This window comes from Nestor notabilis, unplaced genomic scaffold (genome assembly GCF_000696875.1).
Source record: "Nestor notabilis isolate BGI_N333 unplaced genomic scaffold, ASM69687v1 scaffold6977, whole genome shotgun sequence".
Classification (NCBI taxonomy): Eukaryota; Metazoa; Chordata; class Aves; order Psittaciformes; family Psittacidae; genus Nestor; species Nestor notabilis.
In genome coordinates, this window is record NW_009937725.1 from 42533 (window position 1) to 65434 (window position 22902).

Genomic DNA, 22902 nt, shown 5'->3' on the forward strand with positions numbered 1-22902 from the left:
TACCACTGCATGAACACTGAGACCTCTGCACTGTTAAACCCTGCTGCTTGTTAAGACTTAAATAATTATCACTACCCCATTCTGTGGGAGATTTTCCTAGGAACTTTCCATGTCTGAACTTTAAAGAGTAATCAGAAATAAGCTGACAAGACACACAGAGAAGCTAAATGCTGCTTTCAGTTTATTCATACCTTTGCAGCAGCAGACAAACTCTAATTCTTAGCTCCACCACCTGAATAAAGATCAAATAATGTAACACTGTTCTCCTCACACACTTCTGGAGTTCAGGCCACTAAAAAAAGCTGCTTAACAGGTAAGGAGAAGCTCCCTACCTCCAATCTGCAGGTTTTTTTCCTGCCAGGACTCCCATCCATCAGCAACAGAGTGATGGAAAATTGAGAACTGACAGGGAAATGTTATATTTGTAGCTTTACTAGAGCTATGAATGCTCAGTCTACTACCATGGCACAGAAGATTACTCTTGGACTTAAACCATTCCCAAATTGTTTCCCAGGGAGAAAAAGACCATCTCAGCTTTGATATTGAAGGAGACCTCAGCTGGTCTCATAGGTAACTCCTGGACAGAAATCTCTGCCCACTTCATTAAGCACTCCCCAGCTAAACGCATTGAGATAATATAGTTAGCATTGCTTATGATACTGCAGCAAAGAGATATGTAGGTGGTGTTGTCTTTAGTTATATGATGGGAAGTGGTAACTGTACGTACATACATACAGTGTATAGTGGGTTTTGGGGGCCCACAATTGGAAGATTACTGGTTTTGAGCATCCAACCTCCATTTTTCATAAGTAAACTGTCATGTCCTATACTGTTACCCTTTCTTAACCCTCCTTAACATATCCATCTGTCCTATGGATAGGATATTGTGAAAAAAAATAGATAGAAGATAATGTGAAAAATTTACATGAATAATGCTGTAATAAACAAAAGACAAGGAGTGGCCCTTGAATTTCCTGGAAAAGTAGTTAAGCAATAAACAGAAACCAGCTTTACATGGATTTGTCACTGACAAAGACGTTAAGTCTGATGGAAATTAATGAGGAAAAAAAATGCAGGAACAGGATAAGATGAGCAAAAGCAAGTTGAGAACTGAAGACATAAGGTTCATTGCAATCCTTCTTTCCTCAGACAGAAGAATCCCGAGGGAATTTGTGAAAGAAAAGCTGTTCATTATGCACTGTATATAAAGCATATTTTTGTGAGTCTGTTTTAATACAATCAGGGAATATATCATTGTCTGCCTTATGACTGGAATGGTTTGAGGCATTAATACCATCTGTACACTTACAACTGCTGACGTAACACATAGGGTGCTAGAACACTAGAAACCTGGTAAATCAAAGGAGAAAGGAGAACAAAAAGAGATCCCTTTTTAGTTATTTACGGACAGGGCACTATGTGAGAGAAACAAGACAATATGAAAGTCTGGAATATATTTTCAGAGTTGATAAAAAGAGTGAGAAATGACTATGAATGTAACATGCATTATCCACAAAGGACCTCATCATCAGAATGTTGGCAGTGTTTTCCTCCTCAGACCCAAACCCTATGTTTTAAACTTAATTGAAGCTGACAGTTTATTAGTGCATTTATCTTCTTAACATTAATATGTAGAAAAGAAAATTTAATACTATAAAGTCATTCCAAGTCATTTTGCTTCATCTTGCTGAAATAATTAGCAGAACCACAGTTTAAATAGGTAGTGGTGTTAAATTTTTAGAAAATGAAACTGCTGCAACTCAAGAAAACAGATCTGACAGTAGTCAAGAAATTAATGAGTGCCAGGAAGTACATTAAAAAGTTGAACAAATTATCATTTCCATTTACTGCCAATTTGATTCAGTGCAAACTTCAAAACTGTTAGTTTAACAGCATGATTTTCAGTACAGACCCAAGAAGTTAGCTCTAGTAATAACTTAAAAATTGAAGAGCTTCTTTTAAGTGGCTAACATATCTGTCATTGCACCAGTTAACAACTGTATCTGACTACAGGGTAACAGGAATTTTGGGATATTAAAAATGAATACCAGGAAACCATCATTCCTATGACTGACCCTCTAAATTAAAGTCTCAGACTTCAACAGGTTATGCAAGTTCTCAGACTTGCACTTCAGAATTTACTGGTTTGTTTGAAAGTACAGATTGCAACTGCCTAGCTAAGAGACAAAATACGGAACTGAGTGTCCTAATATAGTTGCTGGAGCTTATTAGTCAATTCATACGACTCTTCTAAATTTTACTGAATAGCTCCAACAAGAGACCATAAATTACTTTCTCTGGTTGACAAATCCCACCAACTTCAAATTGGCTGCATATAATAGTGGACTGTATCTGTGATGCCACTTTATACTAAAAAAATTTACATGCTAAAATAAGACGCTGCAGGAAATTCTAATTGGGTTACAATGACAGGAGACTGAAAAGAAAGCACAAACACACCATGTGTGATCGAGCAGCTTCTGAAAGCACGTGGTAGTTTATCACAGGTCCAGAAACCATGGAGAAAATGAAATGCAAGAAAAATTAGAGCAAAGTGTCCATAACTGGACTGAAAAAAACTGTTGTGGAAAGACCAGACTGAGCAATCCATGCAGAGAAGAGTGTGCTTTACAAACACGGAGAGTCTATCACAGTCCTTCCTTTATTCTGTTTCAGTCCACCAGAGCAATATGTATAAACATCACACACCTGGAAACCATAGGCTCCTCTTTCCATTGGCACATATTTTCTTTCAGAGGAGTTTCCATTCTATCACTCTTTTCCCTAGTGACATAACAAAAGGGAATGCCTGGGATGTACTCTACTAGCTGGCAGCCAGATTTCTGTCAGCTGGAGCAACTGCATGTTGCTGCAGGGATTCCCAAACTGTACTCATTTATGGTGGTCCGACGAAGTAGCCAGGACTGGAGAAGCATGTAAATGTCTTCAAGCCATACTTGATCCAGTCCTGAACTGAAATCCAACTGAAGATCTGCCTACTTCTACCTGGAAGCATTCTCTGGTATGACACAATATGAAACATCACCACTTCAGAGAAACATACTCAAGGCAGAAAGTCTGAGGATTTGAAAATCACCACCCCTCTATGACAATGGTTTTTAAAGACAGAATACTAGCCTCTGATGGCTGTTTACTGGCACAATCACTTTCTCCATACTCAATATCTAGGACAAACAAAAAACGGGTCACAGAGACCTATCAGCCCCAAAACTATCAGGCCCAAACCAGTTCCAGACAGAGCAAGCCTGACTCACACTGGCAATGAAAATCTAGGTGTATGTGAAAATTACTGCTGAAGTTTACAATATACTTCCAGAGATCTTTCTACAGAACTAAATTTATGATAAATAAATCCAAATGAGTATCCTCTGAAAATGAAAAACTATTCCTCCTCTCTCACTTTGTAGTCAGTAAAAAAACAGAAGTACCTTAGTATTAAGTGTTTTGGAGCAGCTACAGAAAAAAAACCTAATTGAAAAACAGAAGGGCTGGCACACTTAGATGCAATAAAGACTTTATACAGCGGTGTTCTGATCATGTATGTAAGTAAAATCATATAAATCTAGCATATAAAATAGTCCTTCATCTGTAAATATATGCAACACCAAAATTTGATCTCATGTTCACATATTCCTTCATAATTGTATAGTTCTGTGAAAATACAAATAAAGCAGAGTACAGCTGTGGCATCATTCACAGTGGGAGACTTTCCTGGAAGTCAACATCTCTCTCTGAATTTACAATCCACTTATTTAAGTTATTTTTAGGACCTCTGAATAATAGCTATTTTTACAGAAACACACAGAAGACTTATATTTTAAGTGTTACATGGAGTAATCAAAGATATACAAAGATAACATATCATTTTCAATAATGGAGAAAGTCTTATCTCTAGCACCTGTTCATTTTGGTCTTATAGGTCTTGGTATTTCTGACATATCAACTATGATCCTGACACTTTCAGCTGGACAAATTTTATTCAGGAATTCCACTACAACTAAGAAGGAGAAGAAAAAACCAGCAAATTTCTGCAGTGCTTTTGGACTTTTACTTCATTATTTTTTGACTCTCCAGTTAATACAATTTTCAATGCTTAAGCAAGATGTGACTCTGCCATGCTGTTACACAGCAGAAATCCCAGAGGCAGTAGTGCTCAAGCCAGCAGCAGAGTGTGACTCTGCACCGAGGTTTTAAACCAGTATTAGACAGCGGTAACCTAGCTCAAGAAGGCGAGCACAGTGATTTTCCTGAAGAGCTATCTCCCCTGACACTGTCCACGCAGTCCAATGTTGTTCCTCATAAATGCACAACCTCACTTGGAATTATACGGTGTCTCCCAGACAGTACTATTTTATACCACAGTGTCTTCCCTAAGCTCTAAATATCCATTACACCTTCCAGTGCCAAAGTTTCTTCCTGTAATTTGAACTCCTAAAACAGATTCCAGAGGGAAGGCCTGTTTCTTTTTATCATTTTTAAATACTGGAATTAAGTTTGAATGTCACAGCAGATCTTACCGCCAGTCGTCTTTGGTTAAATTTGTCAGGATGTTCATCTCTTCTTCTTGCATGAGTCTATAAGCAGCACTTACATGATGATTTTCAAGAACAGAACGATCATTGTACAATATTGCAACATCTGACCTGGTGTTAAAAAAAAAGGCAGAATTTGCAGTAGCATCCTGATGACAGCCCTAGAGAAGACAGGACTGTGTGTTCTCTACAAGAACTATTGAATATATATATTAAACTATATTTATTTGTTCCTATTGTATCAAATATTGTTAAAGTTTCTATTCTAAATGCATAAAAAGTTATTATTATACCTGTGAGAAAGTCACAGTTTTAAATGTGCGATGTTTTATTTATATAACTGTGACAAAAAATTGTAAGACCTTTGAGTTTCTTAACTGTAGACAGGGTTGTGGAGCAACACTAATGCTCTAATTAGGCTACTCGAGTACTTCTTGGCAATACAACCATTTAAAATGCAATTCATTCACCATCAGAAGGGGCTCCACACTTAGCATGGGTATTAAGACGTTACTACCCCTGTTCTGAGAGGTGTGCTTTGGCCCTCAACACCCATAATCAGAAGGAGTTGTAAAAAATAAAACACTAAAACCCCTTCCATTTCATATGTTTTAAACAGATGCCATCTTTTGTCAGAAAAACAGCCAAAACTTGAGCCTCATAACAATGGAATGGAAGAGATGCTAAGATGAAATTTGATTGCACTCAAATACTTCCTAAAGCCAGACCCCTACCATAACATTATCACCCTCAACAGTATCCCTTCCCTCTTAATTAAAGTCTAATCTACAATACCAAAAATACATATAGATTTTCACCAATTTTGCTGCAGTATAGATTTATCATAGTTAGCTTCAAACATCATTAATTCTTGGCAAATTTGTTTCCTCAAGACCTGATCTTACTTGCTAAGCAACCTTGGGTCTCCCCTCTCTGATATACTTCTGTTCTCATAATAGTATTCACAAGCATTTCAGTTTGGTCAACTGAAAAGTCTGTACTAGAAGAAAGGTGTGATGATTTAGCAGAGCAGCTTACTGTGACATTAATAAGGTAAATTCGACCTCTTGTTCTGTTGATCTCTTGTTCTGTCGAGCTTGTTCTGTTGTTACGTGAGTGTAAGCACTCGTGTATGATAAAAGGAAAATAGGATTGGAACCTTTATTTAGAGGGAACAAATCATAACCTACCTAAATAAATACATTTACATCCATAATCCCACTAAAATCATAGGAAAATCTTTGATTTGCCAATCACGTATGTTTATGAAGCACGCTTTGATCCTCACAGCTACTTATGGCTAGTTTTAAACAGTGCTAAGATCTGCTATGACTATGACAGCCATTTAATCAGCTTTTCTCAGGCAAAAGAAGCCCTGAAATCATGTCCCTGGGATGCCACATCAGGGCCAAGTTCCACTAGGAGGGAAGAATGTACCTCATCACAAAACAAATACCTGTTTGCAAGTATGCCCCAAAAAAATTCAAAGGCTAACAGCTTAATTAATTTTCCACTTTTGCAACACTCCAGAGCAAAATATTAATGACAGAAATAGAAAAGTAATATAAACTTGGAACTATAAAATGAAGTATATTTTTAGCCAGACTATGCTGAGGGAGAAAAGAATTATGTCTTTATTTCAGCTGCAGATCTAGATTTGTTCATTATTAAAGAGCACATCTCAGAGCACAGGTATGTTATGGACTGAATCCTGACATATCAGCTCCAAAATATAATGATTTCAAACACTAACTCCTTGCTTTTCCACGCTATGTTTGTTCATGTGAGCAGTCCATTAACTGTACAGAGGCCAAGGAAGCAACCTGTAAAATCAGGAATGACCTGGCTACTTCCTGGCTATTTCAGTTGAGAGGTATGAAACAGTTCAGACCAATGAACATACAACACTTAATAGACCGCTTTACTTACCTTGTCTGAATATGAAAATTGTTTGTGGTCCCAGTATGTTCATAATCATGGACGGCAGCTGCAAAGATCATTGCTAAAATTTCCAGTTCTGTGAGCCAGTGCTGGTAAACAAAAAACAAATCCTAGTCATATTTTCTATAATAGCCTAACTCAGATTAAACACTACAGTATTGGAAACGTTTTGTATCACCTTCAATTTAAGTAAACTTTATTCTCGTCTTATTCCAGGTAACTAAACATCCACAACATCTCAGTATTATACAGTAAAATACTTCCTTGTATCTGTTATGATTTTTCTAAGACCAAATTAACATCCTTGTGGTCACTAGGAAAGCAAGCATCAGCAGTGAAAAATAAAAGTCAATAAGATAATTGTATGGTATATCTTGTAGCTGTTTTGAGTAGAAAGTATCTAATCTGCTAGCCCCCACATGCACTCACCAAATTATGGCATTTTCATCTAAAAACTTGATATGAAGTTAAGGTTATAATTTGTCTTTTAGCCAACAATATATACGGCTCATAATAAATTCTAGGTACAACGTCAGCATTAACTATATTTTACCAGTGTACACAGCACTAAAATTATGCCCATGGGAGATTTTTCTGTTCTAAATTTTATCATAGTTTGTACTAATGCAAAAAGGGGTGTACAAGGCTAGTGTACAGTTACACAGAACAAAAGTTAATACAGGTCATGTATTCAAGATAATGCATACTCTAGAGTTTTGTGTACTTTTATACCTCTTGCTAACTAAGGCTCTTCTGTAGTGTTCAGTTTTTAAAATAACCTCTGTTATTTTATTTTTTGAGTTCTATTTCTTGAATGATAAATCATCTTTGAAGAGAAAATTTACTCCATCTAAAAATGGGGGTAGAAAAATAATATTATAATTAACCCCCGCAGTCATAGGACTGATTAAGTCAAATGCCAGTCAAGCACTTCCACACATATTTCAGATTTTTTTTAGTAGAATAAGCTTCTGTACTAAAGGATTGAAGAATGATCTCATCCTTATTCACTCATATATGCACATACATGTGTATGAATGGATATAATATGTATAAGCTGCCAGAAGTAGTAAAAGCTGCCAATAGTAGTATTTCTTTCAAAGAAGAAAGGAAACAGTCAAGATTCATAAGTATTGTGAGAATAATGAAATAGGTCATTCAGCAAAAAAAAAAAGAAAACTGCTGAGGAACAACAAGTACTGGCTGTTGGTGAAGCAGTATAGATTTAAAAAGGTCACAACAGAGGAATGAGAATGTACTGTAAGCAGTTCTAAAAATGGAGACAATGACCTTCATCGCATTGTGTGTCACAAGAAACCAGGCCATGACCGGTCCTTGCTTTCACAATGTTTTCAACATACCAAATAGAATAGAAACCCAGAAGTTATTAGTAACTAAAGCTAAACATAAACTTTTTCTTTAAGACGTCTTTCAACTATCGGCTTTTAAAGTAACCAAACTAGTTGCTAGACGATGCATTTGTAAGTAGAAAAGCATTCCTTACAAACAATATCTATGGGCTACACAGAAACTTCATATGGTACTACGTAAGAGCAAGTATTCTAGAGACTGTAGCTGTACGGTTGAAATTCAGATCAGTATTCAAATCAGAGAACTAGAGAACTATAATTTCTAAGGAAGTCAGAGACAGTTAACAAGTGTTTTTCTCAAAGGCAGAGGGAAAAGCAGCTATCTGAAGGTCTGTAAGACTGTAAAAAGCTGGAACCTGCTTCCCTCCTGGAAGATACTATGCAATGCAGGTGTGACACCTATTAGAAAAGATCTCTTCCATTGATATTTTCCAGTATTATAAATTGCTTATAAGTAAATAGATAAAATTTAACTTTTCATGAGCTCTGGTTCAAACTATTTTTTTAGACAATGATGGATTAAAAAGTGATTAAGAAAAGGAGTCTCACAATGCACTTATTGACAGTAAAGACATTTTTCCTTTAGTTTGAGCAATACAGGTATGTGGGAGGAGAAAAGGGATGGTGGGAAGATGATCGATGACTCAAAAGTTCTTTACAAGATGTATTCCCTGGGACTTGGATTTTTAAATCTTTATAAAGATGAAGACTTCATAAATGCAAGCTTGAGTTATATATTTCTGTCTTATCATCTGGGATTTAATCTCTTGGGAAGGTTAATAGATTGTGTGCCATCTGTGTAACTTTCTAACACATTGATCTGAGGTGGTTGAATCTTCTTTCTTAAGACAGACAGAAACTTTCTGTAAATACAATGATTATTTTATTTCTTTAGCTTTGACTCTGAATTTGTGTTATTCTTCACTGGAATCTCTATAAAGGCTTGTGCAAAAGCATAAACTTTGACCAAATGCTGAAATACGGCTGCCTATAAAAGATACAAAACATATGATCTGAACAACAGGAATAATGAAAAGGATTTTCTAAAACCCAGCTTTTTGGAACATTTGGTTCAGTATATTTTTTAGAAGTGAACAAGTAAGACAGAAATTCTTTGCAAGATTTGGGAGTTAATATCAGTTCCTTAAGATACAATGTAAGCACAAGAATTGCATGCCATTCTGCAAAATACCACAAGAATTTGATATAGAATTGCATCAAATTGACTCCAATCCAGGTATTTGTTAGAAGTTAAGCAGAGTTAAAAGAGACATTACAATGGACATAGTCTGAAAATTATGAGCCTGAGGAGCAAACTTCGAATTGTTATTGAGAGGGTTCTGTAGGGTTAACCAGGCAACAGGAAAAAAAAACCCAGCGAGTTAAATAGAACATATTCATGATACTGATGCATTCTCAAATGGCGAATGACATTTGGGACAGAATGCTACTTTGCAAGCTGCAGAATCACTAGGCCCTCTTTCAAACACTGATTTCTATAAATGTTCCTTCTCCCTGGCAAGCTGCATCTGTTTAAATGCACTCTTGACTAAGTGTTGTCCTAGTTAGATATCTTTCCAAGAACTTTCCAATACCATAACTCAACAATTCAAATGTGAATATTTAAAACCTGGCCTAATGTTACAGGAATATTTTGTAGCAGCACTGCAACATTAATGAGGCTTTACAGCAAAGTAACAGCAATAAAGTCTAAGCTTTTTCAAAAATAGTTATCCAAATCACTTCAAAGTGCTGTTACAGGGTTAAGATGCTAATAGTGTTATATTTGAGTTGGGAGACCTTTCTCAGGCTTGCATGAACCCAGTGGAATAGCAGATCTTCAAATACGAAGCAGGTTCCTTCATTCAGTGTTCAGTGATACATGAAGTGTTTTCCAAAGCTGTTTAATCAATGGCTAAACATCCCAAATTGGCTAGAATATCTCTGGAAGTTGGAACCTTGTCCTGGAATCACAAAGAAAATCTGGCGCTACTGTCTTTTTTGAAGGGCAGAGGGGCACAGTTACAACAGGCCTAAAGGATGTTTATAACATATAATACAAAAACGGGATTTTCTTCTCTGTTAAGTTGCTGATCCAGGTGTATACCTGAAAGAAAGACATATACCACTTATCACTTGCAGTTGATCTTGCAGTAGAAGACAAGGATAGGATAGGAACCGTGATCTAATCTGTTCAAATTCCTTCTTTTATTAAAACATTATTTCAATAGGTGAATACGGTACACAGTAACTTTGATTTGGAGTCATCTTGACAAGAGCTGTCTAGCTATGCTTCGGTCTGATACTGAAGTCCTTTCTCAAGAAATCTTCTCAATGTGTGGGTGACAATGGAAACTATTTGATTATTGCCAAAGAGAAGTAACTGCTTGGCTGGAGAAGAAAGAGTTAAAGAAGAAACAAAGTACAATCAAGCAGAGCAACCCAGCTGGCTGAAGAGGAGAGAGTATAAGATACCAAGACACCTGGCTAAGGAGGAAAGAGCATAAAGATAAGAGACTGGCTACTCTGGGACTGGCTGTGAGAAAGCAAGCAGTGTTAACAAACAAACTATAAGTCAGGAACTAAACATGATAGGCTACAAATAGAATGGTATAACAGCTAGAGCAATAGGCTAAAAATAACTGTTGTTAGAATGGTATAAAAAGTTAGAGCAGTAGGCAATAAAGCGATTCACTGCATGAAGATGCTCTGGATCCGTGCCTTCATCCCCTCATCAATGTGGAAATCTTAGCTGGCCAAAGACTCCAGGGTTCACCCTGCAAGTAGCCCTTGTGTTAAAATGTAGCTCTAAAAACTTGATGCTTAGAAGCAAAACACTTCCTTCAAAACAGTAGAATCACAGACTGCAATGACTAGGCACTCATTCTTGCCTCCACTGAAGCCAAAGGTAAAGCTTTCAGTGAGGAAAGGCTTAACATAAGTGAATGACTGTCATTCATTGTGAATACATTAGAGCACAAACATGTAGAATCAGTCCTTAAAATTTTTCTATCCAAGTCTTAAGGAATTTTTTCACAGCTCTGCAAACAGAGATCAGACTCTATCACTTCCCACCTTTTTTTGAAACAAGTGCATTCAGACTGAAGACAAAACATCTAAAGGCCACTGACTGAGATGTCTAGCAAGCTGATAGTGAGGAGACTCCCATTGCTGGTATTAAATCTAAGATGAGGAAAAATTCTTGCACAGACTCACTTTAGTTCCTAAAGCAAACACTAAAAAATATTGGGATATTTCAATAGTGCAAGGCAAACGCAGTCTTCTACCTACTACAGGTACACACGGTATGCAAGAACAGTCCTAAATAAGGTTATAAACTAAAAGAAGAAGTAGCTGCAGAGTACTTGAGTAAGCCTACGCTGATTCAGTATATCTTTCAATGGCCAAGACCTCAGCAGATACTAAAGCTTGCTCGCCTCTTCACACCTCCCAGGCTCTGATGTGGAAGCGAAAAATTCTCATCTGCCACTCCTGCAAATGTATCTCTTTTAGTATGATATGCAGTACTCCAGCTCAGGCAATTAAAAGCAAGAAGGATTTAAGGAGGACTTTTTTTCTATTTTCCTCTGTACCAGGAGAGTTCCAGCCTGGAAAAACCATTAAAATAACATAAATTTCGCAGCCTGGATGGTAGTTTGGAATCTATCTCTGCACAGTTTTCAAGGGAGCTTTTTCCTTAAGAAAAGACACACATACACATTCATTCAAAACAGCAGGGTTTGAGAAAAGAAGTAAATTGAACCTTGCAGTATTTCTTACCATGATACCAGTGTGAATCATTATGTAATGCACAGTTTGAGTAACGTCAGCTGCATGGATCAAGTTGTGATATGGATTTTTGTATTTGCTATAACCAACTTCAAGAGCTTCCGCAAATGAAATAAGATTGGGAACAGGGATCTGAGAAGAAAGAAAAATTAAAATTATTGGTTTTTCTTGCAACAGCTGCAAAGTTAATCACGCAACAAATAAGCTACATGTAAATATACTGTAGAACTCAGTTAAGAAACAACAAAAGAAAAAGTTTAAATATAAAGGCCTAATATCTCATGTGCATCAGGGAGTCTTCACCCAATTCTTATAGATCTAATATACCTCTACATACATCATGCACCTTTTCCTTTTCATTACTATTACTATTATTATTATTATAATTATTATACTGCTCTCATCTCAACCCATGAATTTTCTCACTTTTACCCTTCCAGTTCTCTTCCCCATCCTGCTGGGGAGTGAGCAAGCAGCTCTGTGGGGCTTAGTTGCTGGCTGGGGTTAAACCATGACACGCATGTAATGAAATTACATTTTCCTTGAGATTTTTTTCTTCATTTAAAACTCCTATAAGGTAAACAGTGGGACTGAGAATGGGCTTAAGCCCACTGAGACAGTAATATCATGTACTTTCTGACTGTGCTGTTAATGGTAGGCCTGGTATGGTTCTGACTTCAAGCACCCAGAACTTGAAGGGAAAATCGTTATGGAAAAAGCTGAGTCTGGGTTGTTTGTTTAAACTAAAATGTTCAAACCAACTTCAGGGTGAGGCAGCCTCTTTGAAAGAAGCATGGAGTTTTGCAGTGGAGAGATTTTGAAACTATAATGAAACATTCATTTGGTACTATTATGTTAAATTTAGCATTTTGATCCATTTTTTATCTCAGCCTTTTGAAGTTGTTTGTAAGTACTTCATATTGTATTGCAACACCCTGCAGACACCATTGAAAAGTTCTCTTTATATATTCTCCTTATATATCTCCCAAGCTGCTTGCTTAGAAGAGGAAGGTTCAGCTGAAACCCCTGCACAGTAGTGAGTAACATACTATGATCTAGGCCATGAAAAAAGTACTTAGGACTAACTGTAGTTTTCTGCCTTATTAGGAATCTTTGTTCCATGAAGCTGGGACACTGATCTTGTGCTGCTAAGTAAATAGGCTGCATACATAATGTGCTTATTTAATACTTACAGCATTTAACTGCTCACTAGCAACATCCCATACCAAACTGACTTGACATGGGACTACATAGATTTACATTTTTTGGCCTGCAGAAAAATTTGCATGCTCTGGGTTAAGTTCCATTTGGTAGAACTATTGGCATATTATAATACATGATTTGCCAAATTATTTTAATTTGATTGTATAATTAAAAAAAATTGTACTGTATAATAAAAAAATACAATATTTTGTATATTGTATAATAAAAAAAAATCAAATATATCCTCTTTCTTGTATTTTAAATTTGACATACTTATTCTTGCATACATCATTTTATTTGTGGCTAGTTTCTGACCTTGAAACGGTTCAAAAGGTCATATCGGGTAAACAGCTCATACATCATAAATTTCAGACTGTGCTCTCCACTTGCTTCATTTAGGGCAAATACGTCAAAGGACCATTTATCAACATCCTGTAGGTGAGGGGAAAAAAAAAACAAAACCAAACATAAAATTTCCATCTGTTTAAGTAAGTTTCCAGTTAATCACTGGGAAAGACATTTTGGGTTTTTTTGGAGGGAAGAGGGAGAGTTTGGGTGTTTTTCTATTGTCCAACTCTTTGAAACTCCTACTGTAAGTAATACATTAATGACTATTTCAGTATTAACAATGATAATTATTGTGCCAGTTATGAATAAAATACTTGTAACATGACCTATGCAACTCTGTAGGCCTTAATCTTACAAATTTAACTTTCTCCACACAAATTGTCTGTAGAACCTCATAAAGCTAATGTGAACACCTAATCTTTTAACAGGCTATTATGCAATGTCATTAATACTATAGCCATATAGCAATTTGAGAATAATATAATAGTGTTTGACTTTCAGGAGAAAAAGAGAAATACTACATTCTCATGAAATAGAATTTTCTAATTGCACACATAGCCATAGGAACTTAATTGCTATAAAAGATTGCCTTTTGGGTGAACTAAAGTAATGCCTTTAATTCACAACAAATACTGTACTAGTTCCATAAGCTGCAGCTTCTCTATCCCAATACTACTACTCCTTTTTCTTTCTGAAAAAGGAAACACATGCTGCTGTCTGAGATGCTGATAACAATATCACTGGGAGCAGATAAAACATTTCTATATAATTAAATTATATAGAATTTCTATATAATTTTTTATACAAATTTCATCCTATTGTTCTAATAATACCTGTAATGAAATCACAATCAGTGAAACAAGAAACAGAATTATATGCTATTTTTTAAATTTTAACTATTAATTTCCCTGTTTTGTGTGCTCAGTTCTGTAGCACTAAGTATGTCTAGGATATGTTCAGTAGAAGAATACACCCATTTAACCCTAAAAATCACTAAACATGTACAAATACATTCAAATTCCACAATGATTAAAATTATTTTACCTTAAATGTTACTATCACATCTGCTGGGTAAGCCAAACCAACCATGCTAGAAGTTCTTCGGTACATCCTAAAAGAACAAATAAAGTATTAATGAATAGCTCTTCTTTAAAAATTACTGGAACAATTTATCTTTTCTTAATTCATCTTTCAGAGTTTGTGAAATAACAATAAGCTATTTAAGGGTCTGATCCCAAAGATGACATAAATCTTTTTATCAATTTAGGAGAAAAGCCCCTCTACGGTATATTACTCTTTCATGTTAGTGCAGTCTTTGGTGCATTTTAGTGTAGAAGTTTCAAAGCCATAAAATTCATTCCCAGAATTTTCCAAAGTCCAAGAGATTTCATTACAAATTTAGAGGTTTCATTTGGATTTCTGTATAGAAAAATAGTGTGATTGCATAAATTGAAATGTAAATTCTGGCTTAAAGATTTGCTTCAGGTTGACCCCACCACTTAAGGGATCTTCAGTGACAGACACTCTGGTTAAATGCAGTACTTGCTGTAACTGGAAAATAAAGCTCTCACCTTTCTACAAAAATCCCAGCCTGTACAGCGTGCACAATGCTTCGGAATTTGGGTTTTTCTTCATGTCTCCTCCTCACTATTCCCATTTCCCTTGTGAATGTAGAAGCTAACCAGTCCCGCACTTCCAGCGGGACCGAATCCGAATGGATGTCAGAGAGCTCATCCTCAGTGTCCAAAAGCTTCCTGCAACAAAATTATTACAAGGTAACTGAGAAGATGGCAGACTGAAGCAAAAGAAGTATGGACAGTGCTCATGCCTCTAACATGGCTCTATGTTAGACATAGAGCTCTAACAAAACTTAACAGGAGCAGGAGTTGTCTGTAGAATTGACTCGGCACGTCACTAAATGTCTTCTCTTGTAGACATACTGAGGCCACTGGGAAGCTGAGCACAGCAGGTATCTTCCCTCTCTTATGCTGCTCGTGTTCCAGAACACAAAAGATGCAAATGCAAGATATTCAAGTGAAGGCAAGAGAAGATTTTTGTACAACGATGTCACAGCTATGGTGGATGGAAGCGTAACAAATGAGTTATAAAATCCAGAGGAGATGTCTTAAAACAGTGGCTGACACAAACATCTATATAAAAATGGTTTGCTGCTATAACTGAGAACACCAGTGGTCCACCTGATCCATCCTCCAAAATGGTACAGAAAATGTTTTGATACTTAGACACAGAGTTAATGATATTATACAGCAATGCTGTGGTAAATGCATTTCAATGAATACCCTGCATACATACTCACCATGTAACTTCAGTGTAATAGAAGTATTAAAGAGAATTAATTCCTCTGCACAGAGATCTGTGTATCTATTGAAGTCAGGCTACAAAAATCATAGTAGTATAGATATTATACAAGATTGGATTGTGATTCAGCTTTCACTGGTTTTAGTTGTTCAAAAAGTTAGAAAAGTTAAGTATAACTCTTGTGAAATAGAGAAAGTACTAAAAAGTACTGAATTGGAGGACATCAGTTTATCTAGAAGAAGCCTGTAACTAAATATGCTCCTAAAACAGACTCAAGGCTTCAATTCCACACATCCATAAATCTACCAGATGCAGGAACACAACTTTTTTCTTGCTGTTATTTGTCCGTATCACTCAGTCTGCTGGGGTTTTCCAAGAACCAAATCCCTTATTTAGTAAGAAACAAGTTTTCCTTCATGTAATTATGCAAGAATCCCAGAGTTAGGATGACCCAAATATATGTAACGCATGCCACCCTTTTAAAATATTTTATTAATAGAGTACCAACTGAAATGCAGGCATTATTTGATTACATGGATCTATTTCTCTTCTGCTGGCTTTCTGAAATTCCTTGAATCTGCATGAACTGGACTCAAAGCGAGTACGGGCAAATTATTTTTGAGTGTAATTTTCTTATCAGGCACTCCAATTGCCAAGTTAAAACTTGGGTCTCCTCCTGAGTGAACAGGATTCCTGGGAAATAGATTTGGTGGGAATTTGGCTAACGGCATATGCAGATGGGTATTTGGGAGAGGAAAACTATCACTTCCTTCCATTTTCATGTTGTCACCTCTGGCACTGTCTTTTCTTTCCACTCTTAGAATAACTCTTTTGACTCTTTCCAAATCTCTCCTCATATTTATTCAATAGCTCACACCTTTCACTTTCTCTGTTTCTCTTCTTCAGCATTTTCAGAACCTTGTCTGCTCCAGGTCTTCCCTGGCATATACAGGAATTGAGCAGCAACACGGATAATGAAGAAAAGCCTGAATACAGTGTAGTTCAAAGGAATCCTCACATAGATCTAGTACTATCTGAGCGATTATAGGAAGGCACCTAATAGGAAGCATGATGCCAGAAGTGTTTCAGTTTCCGCAGTTCATCTGGCTGACAGCATATATTGTGACACTTTTCAATGGGGGTTTAAAAAAAAAACAACATAAAAGGCCACCAATACCACCACTGTTTGCTGAGAGAACTGCAGAGATGTTCCTATTTTTTTAGGAACATAAAATTATCAGACAAGGAAGGCTTTTTAACACAGAGTGCAATAGGAGCAGAATGGGCAAGAATTAAGAGATTTTCTGACAGTGGGACCCAGGCCAAAACTCAGCAATTTAATTTGGAGAAGCAGGACTCGTGTAAAGGAAATGATTTGGGCAAATTATCTTGCAAAACTGAACTAAGGCTGAGACTGGCAATAGGTCAAAAGTTATAAATTGATCTTATTCCCTAAATTAAAAACTGTTACAGTTCACTTAAATCCCTACTAGTCTATGCATTATTATTAAATCTCCTTGGAGAGATCAGCACATTTATATTTCTCAGGAATATTTGACATTTGATGTATTCGTATAACCAGGAATAAACCTTATAATCCCTAAAACATATTTTTGTAACTATTCCAACTGTTACTCAAATGAGATGAAATTATTCCTACAATCTAAGGACCATGGACATTAATTAAGGCTGCCTCAGAGCATGTGGCAGGGATATAAGAGGAGTGGAGCACCTCCTGTATGAAGATAGGCTGAGAAAGTTGGGGCTGCTCAGCCTGGAGAAGAGAAGGCTGTACTAGGATGACGGAGAGGGACTCTTCATTAGGGACTCTAGTGGTAGGACAAGGGGTAATGGCTTTAAACTTAAACAGAGGAACTTTAGATTAGATATAAGGAAGAAGTTCTTCACAGTGAGGGTGGTGAGGCACTGGAATAGGTTGCCCAAGGAAGTTGTGAATGCTCCATCTCTGGCGGTATTCAAGGCCAGGTTGGACAGAGCCTTGGGCGACATAGTTTAGTGTGTGGTGTCCCTGCTCATGGCAGGCAGATTGGAACTAGATGATCTTAAGGTCCTTTCCAACCCTAACTATTCTACGATTCTATGATATTCCACATCACCTGTGCAGCATGAAGCAGAATGATCTTAAGGTCCTTTCCAACCCTAACTATTCTATGATTCTATGATATTCCACATCATCTGTGCAGCATGAAGCAGAACTCTACATCAGCTTGCTATAGCTTGAAGCAGATCTGAATTTGGGACCAAGTCCTCAGCTCTGCAGATGTGAGCTGCTGGAGTACAAATTAAGACTAGAAAAAAAAACCCAGCAGTTTCTCTAATCTTTTTAACCATTCCTATGTAAAACAGGAGGACTATTCAGTCTGTAAGTTTTAGTTACAGGAGTTACTTTATAAAGACAGAACAGAGAAAACAGTATTAGAAAAAAATGTTCATTTAACTAGTAATTTTATCAGAGACCACTGCTCTCTGATGAGAAGTGACTGAACAAAGTGCTATGGGAGGGAGTGTTCCAGTGTCTCTGGTTCCTACTTAAGAAATTAGGGAAGCAACTGCAGCATAGAATTACACTGTAAATTCAATCCTTTGTAAGTACAAGCTCTAACAGACCCCTCCATGTGTAACCTTACTAATTTCTAAACAGAATTAGTTTCTTTCAGAAGCCTAACTGAAACAACATTTCAAGAAAGGAAACAAGGGCTAGTCATTCATCTCGTAACTATTTTCTACACTTCCCTGACCTTTTGAAGAGTAAGATTTATATTGGGTAAAATTACTCATGGCATATGCATTACTAGAAAAGGCCTTCAAGTAAATTCATTATTGACTGACATTCTTCTGTAATTATGCAGAGATGGACAGGGACAGGGCTTTGATATGGGTCTAAACATCTGAATAAATGGATGGCTAGATGGATATATAATTTGATGGTAATTTTATTTAGGAAGGGAAATAAATTGGGCTATATATTTTACCACACAAAATACGTTTAAGTATCACAAATTCTTAGAATCCAATGTTCAACTAATTTCATAGGTTTTAACTTTTGTCCACTTTTCTTCATCTATTTATTCCTTGATTACCAAGTATAGAATTTCCCTTATATTTCCATGGGTGTGCATATATGTGTATACATACACAATACTGTGGATTCTGCGCAATACCATCTGATTTCTCACCTTTTACTTGCTGATTGTGAAAACAGTTCTTTAAAACAACCCAAATAAAGCAAATTCATATGTTGAGTCATAAAACTATCAAATTGTTCTTATCAGTACTTTTACTTGCTATTTAGAAAATGCACATATACAAATAAATTCTACTAAATGTAACAAAAAGAACCTTCAGTAGAAGTATCAGAAATCGTACACATTAACCAGAAGTACTAACAGGACTTCGGCACTTACACTGAAGTATTAGCTGAAGTTTTCTTTTTCACCCTAGAAGAACCAGTTTTCGATCGACCACTACGGTATATTTTCACACAGCTCTTGTTCCTTTTATATTGAATCATTTTACAGTTTATTTGCTGGCCCCTAATCTGCTGCTGTACATCACTGCAGCGAATGCATCAACTAAATCGCAGATCCTCTATGTGCCTGTCCTCCTTGCTGTTACTACTTCTGTTGCTAAGAACGTAACCACAACACAGGCTGACTCCTTGAGCAGACACATTATAACGTCACTCTTATGCAATCATTGAGAATAACATCACCATTTATTTGAATAATAATACAATACAGCATCGATTACAAGTTCTGCAAAAAAAAACCCAACAAACAGTTTGAAGCGTACATTCAAAACATTTCTATTCCTGAGTGTTTATATTACTGGTATTTTATTCTGTGTCTACGTAGAAGTGACAATTTTCAAAAGCTTCAGTAAAATCAGTGAATCAATAGCAAGTTATTGGTGTTTGTGTTTTGTCTAAGGGAAGTTTTATTGTCCAGATAAATGGAAAATATATAATTCTACATTCTGTAACTCTACTGTTATGTAGTCTTCTTCTTCTAACTTGCCATTTTATGAATCGTAGGTGAGTAGGTATGTTATTATTATTATATGTGGTTATTCAGGACATGGACCTGTTGGAGTGAGTCCAGAGGAGGGCCATGAAGATGCTCAGAGGGCTGGTGCACCTCTCTTACGAAGACAGGCTGAGAGAGTTGGGCTAGTTCAGAAGAAGAAAAAGCTCAGGTGAGACCTTGTAACAGCCTTGTAGGACCAAAAGGGGGCCTACAAGAAATCTGGAGAGGGGCATTTTACAAGGCATGTGGTGACAGGACAAGGGGGAATGGCTTTAAACTGAAAGAAGGTAGATTTACACTAGATATTACAAAGAAATTCTTCAGTATGAGGGTGGTGAGACACTGGAACAGGTTGCCCAGAGAAGCTTGTATGCCCCTACCCTGGAGGTGTTCAAGGCCAGGCTGGATGGGGCTTTGAGCACCCTAGCCCAGTGCAACATGTGCCTGCCCATGGCAAGGGTGTTGGAACTAGGTGATCAACCCAATAATTCTATGATTCTATGATTCTGTATCTTTATATAAAATAAATAAATACGAGGGGAAATGTGAAATAGCATCAGAAGATAGGGTCGAAACAAACCTAGTTAAACCACCGACACCGAACTTCCTACCAAATATTGCAGGGATTTTGCAACATTTTGCAATATAATGTCTAATTGTAAATTGTGAAGTGCAATGTGTAAATTGTAATATAATTTTGCAACATTTTGCAATATGTAAGCTTTTACATAGGCTGAAAAGTGCCATTGGATAAATTAATGAGCAAAATAACAAGAGACCATAGCTGTCAAACACAGGGCTAGAGCCTCTGGCTTAGAAAATATCTGAAGTGGAGTAACTGCAAGTTCCATAGCCTAATTCTCCAAATCAGCCACACTGAAGCTGAGAGATAGTGGGCATTTACTTTGCATTTAAAAGCTACATAGTTGTTGCACAAAGTCAGCCTCCAAAAGTATTTTTACTCCAAAGTAAAAATCTACTGAGATCAACCCCACTCACCTGGGAGGCCTGAACTCCAAGCTGAATTAAATAGATTTTAATATACCAATGCACATACTTTAATTTTTTCTTCCCTAAAGCTAAGCAACACCTAAAAATGCTAATAAACAAAGCAAACTCTAACACAATGTGCCACAGGAAGTATTTGTTTTCAACACAAAGTCAGAATTTCAGGGTTACATACACTTATTTTGCTCATATATCATTAGCTTATAAAGTAGATGCAATATAAGGAAGAGATACACACGAGAAGGAGAGGGGGGAGGCTTGGGTTATTTAATTCTATTTGCTCCATGAGTGGAACTCCCCTTGACAGTTGTGGAAATAAGTACGATATGGCCCATGGCTTTTCAGCTTAGCAATCAATTAATATTGCAGTCATAGTAACTAAGAACGTGATCTTCTTGTCTCAGTACTCTAGGTTTTTGCCAAGAATAATTTTTCAAAATTCAACCACTGATAATTCCTAGCTCTGTTTTCATTTAATCAGAATTTCAAATATAGTAGTGGACTAGACAGATGTGTATTTATTTTCCCTTAGGAATTTATAGTCCAAATAGCCAATTCCCATTTTTATCAATTATTTGCATTCTAGTGTCTCACTATCTTCCTGAATGAGCATGAATCAATATATTCAATCAATATTTACATCCTCTACAGTCCACTAAAATTTCCACTAACATCCTCTAGAAGACTCTTGACTCCCACTGAGGATAAACAAATTGCAGAAATGATTGAGGTACATTTGACCTAAAAGTCTTTCTAAATGAAATTACATATTTACCAACATGTTGTACTCTTAAAATTCAGTCATCCTCAGAAGAATCATCCTCATATTAAGAACTACCACTTAATTACACTAAATGGCAAAAACTCTCAATGAAATACAGCAGATAAGTAATGGAGTAAGGACCATTGTTACTGGAAACATTTACTTGTTGATAAGTGTTGCCTATTCAGTACAGATATACATAGTAAAGGCCATCAACAATTACAAATCAGGTCAGGATATGCATGATGAAAAAATACAATTTTTCAGGACTACAGCTTGAGCTAATGAATTTTCATTTTTTTTACACTCAGTTGCCTTACTGTGGCATTCTTAAAGCTCTGCAGGGCAGGGACTATCTCAGGTCATGAATCATAAATAAATTAACAGCAATAACTTTGAGAAAGAAAAATCCAGTAACTTTGGAAAAGGGATGCAGGCCATTTACTAAATATCCTAACTGAATTGTAGAGTTTTAGTGAGAATTTAACAGATTTTTAGTGTGGATTAAGTGTATTATTTTATATAACTTTGATGCTGTTGTAAGCTTTCCTCTCAGAAAAAAACCTTTGGCTTAGTACAAAAGATTTTAAAGGCTTATTTTAAGCTTTTATGGGGTGGAATATACTGAATTAATCTCAACACAATAAACTTTTTCTCAACAGCAGCATTTACAGAAGTATCATTTGTAGATTCCCCTAATGGATTAACTGATTGATTTACTTCAAACGGTACATTTGTTGCTGACAAAGAGACTTCAGACAAAGTACATTTAACCATGGGCTGGTGTCGTGGTTTAAGCCCAGCCGGCAACTTGGAACCACGCAGCCGCTCGCTCACTCCCCCCCTTTTCCTTCCTCCCCCCGCTCCCGGAGGGATGGGGAGGAGAATCGAAGGAATGTAACTCCCACGGGTTGAGATAACAGCTCTCCAGTAACTAAGGTATAATACAAACCACTACTGCTACCAATACTAATGATAAGAGGAATAACAAGGGGAGAGGACACAACCGTTCACCACCCACCGACCGATACCCAGCCTGACCAGAGCAGCGATCTGGGCCTTCTGGGTAACTCCCCCCAGTTTATATACTGGGCATGACGTGCTGTGGTATGGAATACCCCTTTGGCCAGTTTGGGTCAGGTGTCCTGTCTCTGCTTCCTCCCGGCTTCCCCTCCTCTCTGGCAAAGCATGAGACTGAGAAAGTCCTTGGTCAGAGTAAACATTACTGAGCAACAACTAAAAACATCGGTGTTATCAGCATTGTTCCCAGACTGAAAGTCAAAAACACAGCACTGCACCAGCTACTAAGAAGGAGAAAAAATGACTGCTGTAGCTGAACCCAGGACAGCTGGCTAGGGACAGCAGTCACAAAGTTTGGATTTAATGACCTTTTTTTTAGCTAACATTATACATATTAGACTGTAGGTTTTTTTCAGTAAGAGCTTCTTCTCAAGGACTGTGTTTACCATCATAATATTATAGAAATACATTCACTATTTCCAGAGCTCTTATGCAAACATATGCTGTTATAATGCCTCTTACCCTTAATGAGACTTCCTTTC

At 36.8% G+C, this 22902-nt stretch overlaps 1 protein-coding gene across 1 annotated transcript in view; it reads right to left on the reverse strand.

Annotated features, from left to right (window-relative positions):
- PDE1A (phosphodiesterase 1A, calmodulin-dependent) overlaps positions 1-22902 on the reverse strand; it is a 149724-nt gene that overhangs the window by 29318 nt on the left and 97504 nt on the right. The window contains exons 3-8 of the mRNA XM_010018968.1: positions 14776-14958; positions 14249-14315; positions 13172-13288; positions 11645-11785; positions 6483-6583; positions 4539-4664 (exon numbers count right to left, since the gene is read on the reverse strand). Of these exons, the coding sequence (XP_010017270.1) occupies positions 4539-4664; positions 6483-6583; positions 11645-11785; positions 13172-13288; positions 14249-14315; positions 14776-14958 (735 nt within the window). The remainder of the gene's footprint in view (positions 1-4538; positions 4665-6482; positions 6584-11644; positions 11786-13171; positions 13289-14248; positions 14316-14775; positions 14959-22902) is intronic.